The following is an 11,908-nucleotide window of genomic DNA, read 5'->3' as shown; positions in this document are numbered from 1 at the left end:
GTTGGTTTTATCACAAGGAACCTAACCATCTAAACTACTCTCAATTTGTAGTTCTTGCATTTATTTAGGGGGAAAATGAGAGTTGAAATTCCGTGTAATTTACCAAGTGGCCAACTTGGTAAGCTATCGGCAAAAAGAGAAATTCCGTGTAATTTCATCGTCGAATCACACACGTTCATGCAATCCGTATCCTTTCCCTGCTCCGAGACTTCTAAACGTACCCGTTACCCCCACAAAGAACAATGAATCAAATTGAAAAATACAGTACAACAAGACGCACCCTGACAGAACCATAACAAACCCTCCGTATCGATCTTGGAGAGAGGGAAAAGCCAGTTCGCTACCGCGGCCGTGATGGGCGAGGCCGACCACTACAGGACGCTGGGGCTCCGGCGAGATGCCAGCAAAGCCGAGGTCAAGGCCGCATTCTCCCGCCTCGCCCTCCTCCACCACCCCGACCGTCACGCCAAGGCCGACGCCGCCACCCGCGCTGACGCCACCCGCCGCTTCCGCCAGGTCTACGACGCCTACCACGTCCTCTACGATGACAGCCGCCGCGCCGAGTATGACCTCCGCACCTCCTTGGCTTGGAGCGGCTTCGGTCAACACGGCGCCAAATCCCGCTCCTCCTCGGCCTCGGGTGGCTACGGGCATGGCGGGGCCTCCTCATCGCATTCGGGTCGCTACAGGTACCGACACGGACGCGGAGGCGATTTTCAGGACTGGTCATCTCCGAATCCGAGGGAAGGCGAAAGTCTGGGCGTTTGGATGAGAGCCAATTGGTACCCCTTGCTCTGCTGGTAAGCACAAATTTGGCTGCTAAGTCGGCGCCAAACCTTTTGTTTCTTGTACCATGGCCACCCGTTCTAATGCCGGTGATATCATCAGTATCTGAAATGTGATTTCTCATGACGATAACTCTGCTGCAGCACTCTGAGGGTCGCAGAAGTTGTAATAGATGGCTGGAAGCTCTATAATACTTGGGTAAGTGAACGACCCCTCAACCTCTAAAATAATCGATGGGTTTTGATTTCCCCTTAGTTAATCAGTCAACTCCTGTTCTCTTAGATACATTTGGCTAATATGCATGTTTCAGTCCATTCATGCTCCCATTATATGTCTACTACTATTAATGAAGTCTGCTAAAATCAGTAACGAATTTGGAATCATTGGTCTGTGCCAGTATATGCCATATTGCCATGTGGATGGTAACCAAGCAAATTGGCATGCTGATTTGATTGTTACTCCCTCTGTAAACTATTATAAGATCTTTTATACTTAGATCACTAAAGTGGTTATCTAAAAGATCTTATAAAACTTTACGGAGGGAGTAGTGAGTAAGCTAATTAAATTAAAGAGTTGGTTAGAAACTGCAGAAGATATGCTACTCAAGCTGACAAAAGAGGGGTACAGGGGAATTAGCTCATTTGCATCCTGCAATATTGACGGTTGTTCGCTTTGTGAAAATAGAAATATTGTGTTAGCAAGTTAAAACACGCCAGCTTGATGTCCTATTCGAAATTACAAAATGCAGGTATCGATGCGCTGATGTTCGCCTGCCCTATGGATAAATGCAACACTAAAATTGTATCCTGCCATTGCTGATGTTTTATTTTATTGATTGCTATTTGGGTTGATAGTCAAATTAAATGCAATGCATGACCTTCGTGTGTGTCTGTTTACTTGCAGAAATCATGAAGGCAGTCGTCCATAGAGAAGGAAGCAGAGGAGTCAGAAGAGAAGATGAAGAATGAGCCCTCAGAAGAGAAAGAGTAGATGAACTGGGTTTGAAACTGGCTCATGAGGTGACCCACTGGCTACCATTCCATGTCTAGTTCCACATTGATGCAAGGTGTGAGAGAGCAACGCATAAGGTGTAACTCTTGCCATTCTCTGAACTTGTGGCACATGGCATTGGCATGAGAGATACTAGAATCCTTGTAAATTTTGTCTAGCTAAGAGCATCTCCAAGAGCATACCCATATTTTGGGTAGTCAAAACCATTATGGGTAGAGGAGAGAGAAGGTTTGGGTATCCAAAAACAATTCTGCTTTTCAAGCTTACCCATATTTGGATACCCAAAAACTGGTTTCATTGTTTTGATCATTTCCTTCTCTCTACTTCTCTCCAACATTTATCATACACCAACACAATATAATCCGAATTTAATAGAAATCATACACAAGATAATTTAAACAATTGCACACTCATTCAAATCCATCATAGAAGTTCATCACTATCCATAAAACCGGTAGCAAAATGCATCACCAATCACAAAGTGCATCATCAACATAAGATAAAAGTTCATCGGTGCATAGAACAACACCATAGCCGCCACCACCTCCACCACCATAGCCGCCACCACCTCCACCACCATTACACGAAATTTGTACTACAAATGAATTGCATTTGACTACAAATCAAACATACAACAAACAGGAATTTAAAAACAAAAAAAAACAATGCAATTACCTTGCGGGCATTTGGTCGAGCACCATAAGGGCAGTACCCGTGGTGGCCGTCGGCGACGCCGGCACGTGCACAATCGGCGGTGATTGAGACGCCTGAGGTGCGGGAGGGCATGGCGGCGGGACCTGCACGGTCGCAGATGGCGGCAGAGGCGCCGCCATGGCCTTCTTGGCCGCCTTCTTCTTCTCCGCGAGCGCCGGGTCCCGGGGAGGCCGCTTTGCCGTGCCCTTCTTCTTCGACGGGGCGGCGGTCGGAGCAGGCTCGGCGGCGCTCTCCAGCGCGCCAGGAGAAGCGGGGGTGGCGGCGACCGGCCGCGTCGGCTTCGCCAACCCTAGGCACCGGGCGGCCTTCGGCTTGGAAGTCGTGGCCGCGGGGGCAGCAGGCATGGCGGCGGGAGGGGCGGGAGGGGGTGCGGGAGGGGCGACGGAGGTAGCGGGGTCGACGGCCCCCTCATCCATGGCGCGGCGGCGGCCGGCGCGACGGCAGCGCGCGGTGGCGGGGTCGGACGGGGAGGCGAGGCGACGAGGAAACTTCCCGCGCGAGCGGTTTCCAGTTCCCGCGCGAGATTTGGGTTGGATGGGTATTTGCCCCATAATACCCATATATGCCAATGCTGGGCTAGATAATGGGTAGTGATCCATTTTTTTTGTGTGGGGACCATTTTTGGGTATGCTCTTGGAGCTAGTTTTTTGCCCGCAATACTCAAAAAAGCAGTTTTTGGGTATTGAGAGCAAATATGGGTATGCTCTTGGAGATGCTCTAACTACTACTAATAGATTCCATCGTGGAACACATGTTTTCTGTCTTGAAAGATTTGGATCCACCCTCTCTAAGGTTGCACTGTGATCTTGGTTTGTGTTCCAAGCGGTGTATATAAATATACTCCCTCCGTCATTTTTGCAAGCTAACATAGCTTGAAAAACGCCTTATATTATGAGACGGAAGGATAGCTTAAAAAACGCCTTATATTATGAGACGGAAGGAGTGTAATTGATGTGACACATTAGTCCATTAACACATACACATAGTGGATTCATATTACATTTAAAGATAAATAGTGGACGTTCGGAAAACTGCAATATATCCGAACGATCCCGATTCTGTTGGTTTCAAATCAAACGATCACCATTAGCCCCCACAATTTCCGGTCCATCTCGCATGTTTTGCACGACCCCCATCCCCTATCCACAGTTTCCGCTCCATCCAGCACGTCTTTCGTCCTTGACTCCTCGCTCGTTTCGTCCTTGACTCCTGAAGTCTCCTTTTTTGGGTTGTCTTCCTTTTTGTTTCGGTAAAAAATTAGGAGGGATTGTAGAGTCTAAGAAGGGACCTGACAGCTCAAGGAGTTTTAGCAATCTATCATCAACCACCTAGACAAACTCTATGTCGTGATTAGATTCATGTCAGATAATTTTCATACCTTCATGTTGAGGCAGACTCTTGTACTCGCAGATCTGATCGAGTGTTATTCTGCTGTCAATATTTTTTCTTACAAACTTTTTACGTAGAAAATTACAAAAAAAAATACATTTTTACCGAAAATATATAGGAGCTGTGAGTTAAGCTCGTGGTTTTAACATAGAAGACTCTTGTGCTCTTGTACATAGATATGACTTGAGCTCATGGTTTTAACATGGTAATTTACTCAATGCAACATTGATAACTTGTGTACAGATATTGTGGAAACCTCGATCGGATGAAAAACACGTTTTTAAAACACACCCTGGTAACTCATATGAAAGTAGCGTGATACAATACGCAAGGTATTCGTGATAACTTTGACCATGTGGGGGAGTGTTGATTGGAAAACATCCCCGGTAATTTATGTGTAAATTGCATGATAACTCACGCATATCAAACTTAATCACTAATATACAAACACCGTGATAGCTTTTATACAAACATCCTTATAGCGTGCTAGTGGGCCGGCCCACAAAAAACGACTTGTTTTTGACAAGATATAGATCTCATAACTTGACGGGCAGATATATCTTAACTTTGGCTCAGAAAAAAAGTTGCTCAAATATACCCAGACTTCTTAAGTGATATGTTATACTCGTGGTAATTTGGCCCAAAAAAAAGTTGTTAAATACACAGTATGTTGACTACAATGTAAATAACATGATAATATGTGCATCACACACCAGATAACTCAGGCACATACAACACGATAACTTGGACTTGCAATTTTTTTATTTAGAAAACATACCTTCAGAAACTAATGTGTAAAATAACATGGTAATATATTCATCGCTTACCTGATAACTTAGGTACAAACACCATGGTAATTTTTTATTTGGGGAAAAAATTATTGAAAACTAATCCGTGATATCTTCTGTATAAATAGTATGGTAATATACGTGCAACACACCTGATAACTTTGGTACAAACACCCTGATAACTTTAATCTGAGGAAAAAAGGTTGTTTAAAACATAACTCTAGTAACTTTTGTGTAAATATCGGGGTAGTATACGCACCGCAATATTCGTAACTTAGGTACAAACACCAAGGTAACTTTTTACCTAGAGAAAATACTGTTATGTGTGAGTTACCACGGTGTTTGTGCGTGAGTTATCAGGTATGTGGCATATAAATTATCATGCTCTTTACATAAAAAGTTGTTGGTCATGTTGTCAAAAAAGTTACCACAATGTTTGGACGTCAGTTATCAGGTTTGTGACGTATAAATTACCATGCTCTTTTACATATAAGTTGTCGGGTGTGTTACAACTTACAACAACATTTTTTCTACGGGTCAACAGTTACCATGGTGCTTGTGAGTGAGTTATTAGGTTTGTGGTGTATAATTACCATGCTCTTTTACATATAAGTTATCGGGTGTATTACATTTTTTTTACCTAGGGTCAAAAGTTTACCACGGTACGTGAGTTATCATGTCTATGATGCACTAATTACCGTATACAAAAGAGAAGAGAAAATGGTAAAGAAAGAAAGAAAACAACTTCTTTTTCTGGATGTTAGTTGTGTCTATATATATATGGGAGTTATGCTGTTTCACGTAACAGAATATTAATTGTTGAACTGACAAATTCGAGCGGTTGGACTGTTAATTTCATTATGTCGAACTGATCATCCTGTTTACTTCAAAACAACAATAACAAACGTTGCAAGAAAAAATGGTCGGAACGGGGTGTGTAATATATCGTTGCAAAACTCTTGACATTTAGATTACAATCATATAGAATTGTTTCGCAAAATCATCATGGTCTAAGAGCAGTTTAAAGAAAATCGTTTTTAAACCGAAAACTCGAATCGTATTTTAGTGTTAATTTTCAAACGGTTTATTGGAATTGAGCAAATGAGATGACATTGGAAAGCTGGAGAAAATCCGCATATTCCATACGTAGAATGTTTTCCAAATTCTGTAAGATTTAAAAGTAATTTGAAAAAGAATGAAATTCTGGCCGGAGCGTATTTTTGTGATTTTTTGCAAACGGTTTGTCAGATTGACGCAAATGATATGGTGTTAGAAAGCTATGGAAAATTCACAACTTTTGTGTATTGAAAGTTTTTTCTGATTGTTTATGGTTTAAATTTGAATTCGAATTCGGTGAAATTTGGTTTTAAACCTGATTTTTTAAAAACCTTGTTGACATGAGGCAAATAATATACCGTTGCAAAGCTATCAAAAATGCAAAACTTAGTCATGTTGAATGTTTTCTCAAATTCGCAACCATATGAGAGTAATTTTGAATACGGTAAGACCCTCGTCATGTTTTCCCGACCAAAATACACAGTACTCGTACTGATATTTGTGTGTGTTTGTATTGAGGTATTTTTGATATAGTAATTTTGAACAGTTTCGAAATGAAAGTACTTAAACTGATGTCCGTATGGGTCTGTAATGAGCGTATTTTCACAGACTAGACTTTTCTTTGTTTTTTCGGTATAGTTTTCCTCGTACCTTTTCAATGATTTACGGTATGATTGCCTTATGATTTATTTATTTTTGTTCGAACTTACCACGTTTATCAATTTGAACGTTTCAAAATTTGCTCCGTGGATTTTGAACATGTAACTATTTCAACGTGTGACTATTTTCGTCAAATTTCATTTTTTTTGACTTAAAATTATGCGCTTTTGACTTAAAATTAAATCAAGGTTTCAAATGAATCTACGTATAATGGACCGTTCAATGGTTTGTACTATCTTGTTGTTAGAAAAACAAGAAGAACCAAATATGCATACTTAGTTTGCAGATCACATCACATATATCAAATAATTATTTCTGTACAAAACAACAAATGTTTATTCTATAAAATAAGAATCCAACAGGGAAGGTACATTAGTACACATCCCTCCAATCAACAACCACTTGGGAAAAACTTAAATTTTTGAACTTATGTATGGAGATGAATAGAACTATTCAACACATATTTGTTATACAATAGGGACCACTCGAGCTTCAGAACTGAAACCCCAAGTTAATTACTTCTCTCCAAAACATGTACAAATCCTAGAGCAACCTGAACTGAATGATGAATTATTTTTTCTTCCTGTGACGGCCCGCGTTGTCCAAAACGTGTTAGTGATCTTTTTCTTCCTCTTAACTTATGGTCTTTTTGAGTCTGAACTGATGTAGACATTTTTTGTTGACTATTGTGGACTTCTAGCCGTAGACGCACAACCTAACAAGGCAATGTACAAGTTCATGTAAAAAGAGCAACCAAGTTAATGTACAGTAACATATAGTAACATCATAAATTTAAAAAATAAAAAGAATTGTTTACCGTTTTTGCTATAACAACTAAGTTAATGTAAGCCATGGGGCTGGACTAGAACGCCGCTGCAGATCATGGAGCCGTGAAGTGGGAGCTCATATCACTAACAAATCAATTAGGATTCTAGAAATTCGTGGAACATAACTAAAACCAAACTATTGATTACAATCACTCTTGGACCGATGCATGGATGTTCAAGAGAGAACTGATGTTGTTTTGCAAGGTGGACTTTGACACTTTCAATTTTTGCATAGTTTATTTTGTACAACCTTAAGCCACACATCTGCATTATAAAATTGGTTAACCAAGTGACACTACGGTACTCATTCTCAAGCACAACCACACGCTATTGTTTGTGCTATATGAAGATGGAAACACAAAGGAAATTAGACTCACCATTGGGAAGTAGATGTACTGAAAAGCATCCAAAAGATGAACTTATGCATGTTGTTTTTGCAACAACCTACAAAAATAGGGACAAATTTAATCTAGAACACACAAACAACAACATCAAATGTCATCAAAATAGTTTGGTTCTCATAGGCATTTTGGCAAGCACCTATAGTATATGAAATTTAGCACAAAAGTAGCATAACATTTAAATGAGTAGAAGCAAAAAGAAGTTGCAACATCAGCTCTCTTTGTGGCTCATATATTTGAACTGAAGGATAACAGAACCAATGATCCGGAGCTCAGCTCTCTTGTGCCTTGATGTCTACTACACCACTTTATTCTTGTAGACTACGTTGGGCCTCCAAGCGTTGACTTTTGTAGGACATTAGTGATTTTCCCTCAAGTGGATGACCTAAGGTTTATCAACCCGTGGGAGGCGTAGGATGAAGATGGTCTCTCTCAAATAAGTCTGCAATCAAATACAAAAAAATCTCTTGTGTCCCCAACAGACCCAATACAATGGCAAATTGTATCAGTGCACTAGTTTGGCGAAGAGATGGTGATAGAAGTGTAGTATGGATAGTAGATATAGGTTTTTGTAATCTGAAAATATAAAAACAACAAGGTAGCAAGTGTAAAACAACGAGAAAAATATTTTATAAATGATTGGTAATAAGTCCTATGGTTTATACTTTCACTAATGCAACCTTTCAACAGTGCTAACATAGTAGAATCATATGATCATCCCTCAACGTGCAACAAAGAATCACTCCAAAGTTCCTACCTAATGGAGAACAATGAGCTGAAATTAGTGTAGGTAGTAGAACCACCTCAAAGTTATTCTTCCCGATCAATCTTTTGAGATATTTCCATAAATGTCACAAACAACCCTAGAGTTCGTACTAGAATAACACCCATGATACGTATCAATCAACCCTAATGTCACCTAGATACTCCAATGTCACCTCAAGTATATGTGGGTAAATTATGCGACATGCATCATAAAGTTTCAGATCTACCATATTCAATCCAACACACAAAGAACTTCAAGGAGCACCCCAATATTTCTATCGGAGAACATAGTATGAAAACATGCAATCAACCCCTATGCATAGATCCCCAAGGTCAGCGAAATCCGCAATTGATGCCATAACATATATCAAGTGAATCACTTGAATACCCCAATGTCACTACAGTTATCCGCATGCAATACATACATCAAGTGTTCTCAAACCAAAATATTCAATCCAACATAACAAGATCTCAGAGGCAAAGATTCAATTCATCACAACAAGGTACCAAGGGAATAACATCATATGATCCAACTAGATTAACAAGGCCCGTGTTACATCAAGATCATGCCATCTCAAGAACGCGCGAGAGAGAGAGAGATTGAACACATAGCTACTGGTACATACCATCAGCCCTGAGGGTGAACTACTCCCTCCTCGTCATGGCCTCCGTAGGGATGATTAAGATGGCCACTCGAGATTATTTCGCCTCTCTAGCAGGGTACTGGAAAGGCTCCAGATGGATTTTTTGTGGATACAGAGACTTGCTTCGGCGGCGCGGAAGTTCTCTCTTTTTTTCTAGGGTTTGTGGTATATATAGGATTTTCAGCGTTGGACTCACGTCAAACGGAGCCACGTGGGCCCCAAGCCATCTAGGCACGACCTAGGGGGCGCCCTGTTGGCTTGTGGCCCATAGGTGGCTCCCCTCCGATGGTTCTTCGCTCCAATATTGCTTATTTCCTTCAGAAAAAAATACAAAAAATTCCGGGCGATTCCAAGAACTTTCATTTTCTGCACAAAAATAACACCATGTTATTCTTCTGAAAACAACGTTAGTCCGGGTTTGTTCAAAATAAATCATATAGAGTGCATCAAAACCATATAAAAGTATTGTAAACATAGGAAAACATGGCATGAATACTTCATAAATTATCGATACGTTGGAGATGTATCACCATCCCCAAGCTTAATTCCTACTCGTCCTCGAGTAGGTAATGATAAAAGAAATAATTTGTTAAGTGTGAATGCTAGCATAGTATATAAGTTTGATTAGTGATAATTTCAATCACTTTTTCTAGCATCATAACCAGCAACTTTTTCATAAAAATGATCGTGGTTGAGTAACAATCAATTCACATGTCATGGTACAAACAATGCATTCTCTTGAAACTCAACAACCCATGGTCTTAGGCACCAAACAACTTCAATGCATCATCAAGTCTAAGTAAGAGATCCACATACCCAATTATCTTATAGTCTTCTATGATTGTTGGTAATCAAAGCATATTTTTATAACAAACAACATCCATCGAACATGGAGAAAGATAGGGGTTTAAAGTTTCGCCTCCCAACATACTTACCATAAAGATAATTGTCAACAATAATGAATCATGATCGAATATATTTGACTGGATATATATGTTTAGATCTTCACCACCACATGATGCTTGCCAACTAATAGATTGAGGTTGGAATAAGAAGTTGACTCAACATGAAAGTAAATATATTGTCCCTTCGCAAAGGGAAGCAGGGATTTGCACAGGTTCCACAACTCATTATTTTAAAATAGAGATTACTATGTAATTTTGGGTGGTGTGCCTTTCATCTCAATGTCTGTAACAGCTCGGAACCGACGCTCCAGAAGATTTCCCTTTTATTCCATTGTCGTCGTGTGATTCGTTTGTTTGTCGCATTCATCATCGCATCATTCGCATAATCTGCATTGCATTGGCACTCCGTTGCCGTCATTTTTCAAAACTTGCAAATGTTGTTTAGTTGCAGGTTCTCTACATTTTTGTCGTCGACCTTTTCATGACCAACCACACACGCTCGCGCGTGTGGCACCATTAATATTTTATTTTTAAAATTATGTATAAAACATCCTCGGAATGGGTTGAAAGATTGTGTGCGATCTTAATATAGTGTAGGTAGACTGCCTACCAAATTTCATCGCAATCGAAGTCTGTTTGGTACCCGAACAATTAAATATATAGCGGCTATAGCCGGTTTATTATTGGACGTTTTCGGTGTTTTATAAACTCTATAATGTGCTGGCAAACTCACCTCTCTTCTCAGCCTAGCCCATATACACAACCATCTAGACCGACCTAGCCCCTCCCTCCGTTCGTGACCTTTGGATCGCGATCAGATGGACGGGATATAACCCACCCTAGTCCATTCCCTATATAAATACCACCCATGGACAGTCCCTTCTCACTCCACTAGGGTTTCCCCCTTGCCAAAACTGCAGCCACCCCTCCTAAACATTCCCCCTAGTCTCCCAAACCCTCCAGATCTCGCATCCCTAGCCCCCTTCACATTTGGACCCTTGGATCTTGATCTAGGGCTCAAATCGCCAAAAAAATCCCACCGGACATTATCCGCAGCCAACCCAGACATGTGCGGGCGACCCCAGAGCCAGCTCCCACAGGTGTCGCCCATGGCCGAAACCGATGTCGCGCATGTGCGTGATTCGGTGCGCCGTCGTGGCCTGCGCACCGGCGCGCCGCCCTAGCCCGCCACCAGAGCACCTCGCCGCCGCCCACGCCTCCGCGTCTCGAGCCCCGTCGACGTGCCGCCCTAGCTCGCCGCCAGAGCACCTCACCAGTGCCCGTGCCCCTGCCTCTCCAGCCTCATCGCCGCGCCTTGCCACATGCCTTGCCGGACCTCGTGAGCCATCGGAGCCTCTATAGCAAGCCCCATGGCCGGCCATCTAAGTTCCTCGCTGGAGTGGCCACCGATGCGTCGCCAGCCACCTGTGGCGCCGGATCCGGTCACCCTTGTAACGACTAAGATGCGGTCCTTTCCGATTTGGAGGACGAGGCCCCGAACTGGAAAGAAGCGCATCTAAGCGTTTCGCACACATGGTAACATAGCACATACATAATATCAACAGAATGACAATAAGGGATTCAATTGCCATCTCATAAATATATCAGAGTTACATCACGCATCCAAACAAGGTAGTTCCGCTATAGACTACAAAACAAGGGAAATGACCATGCTACCCTACATGCTTGCCCATGATCACGACCACGCCTCAGTCTTCTGGATAGTTCACGTACATGTGGTCGCTCTCCTCATCGTACTGCCACGCCAGCTGCGTGCCGTCGGGATCACCCATCTCGGGGGTACCTGAACCTATTGGTGTTGTGAAGGAATCTGTGAGCCACGGGGACTCAGCAATCTATGACCTCGATGCCAGAACTAGTCAAGTTATTAGGTAGGAAAGGTGGAGTGTTTAGGTTGCAGCATCCTAAGCCTTATATGGTGGCTAACTTACGTAGAACAGT

General features: G+C 41.9%; 1 protein-coding gene across 1 annotated transcript; it reads left to right on the top strand.

The window, feature by feature from the left end:
* The first annotated feature begins 246 nt into the window (after positions 1–246).
* On the top strand, positions 247–2,000 carry LOC123439806 (chaperone protein dnaJ 72-like). The gene is made up of 3 exons (XM_045116473.1): positions 247–800; positions 930–984; positions 1,690–2,000. Exons 1-3 carry the CDS (start codon positions 355–357, stop codon positions 1,696–1,698), a joined length of 510 nt encoding a protein of 169 aa, XP_044972408.1. The 5' UTR covers positions 247–354; the 3' UTR covers positions 1,699–2,000.
* Positions 2,001–11,908: the final 9,908 nt, after the last annotated feature.

Source organism: Hordeum vulgare, chromosome 3H (genome assembly GCF_904849725.1).
Source record: "Hordeum vulgare subsp. vulgare chromosome 3H, MorexV3_pseudomolecules_assembly, whole genome shotgun sequence".
NCBI classification, from domain to species: domain Eukaryota; kingdom Viridiplantae; phylum Streptophyta; class Magnoliopsida; order Poales; family Poaceae; genus Hordeum; species Hordeum vulgare.
Note: the sequence above shows the minus strand (reverse complement) of the source record. Positions and strands in the feature narration are given on the sequence as shown.

Coding starts and splice junctions, on each gene's coding strand:
- LOC123439806 (XM_045116473.1), top strand. CDS start 355: ATGGGCGAGGCCGACCACTACAGGACGCTGGGGCTCCGGCGAGATGCC. Junction 801..929: donor TGGTACCCCTTGCTCTGCTG/GTAAGCACAAAT, acceptor ACTCTGCTGCAG/CACTCTGAGGGTCGCAGAAG.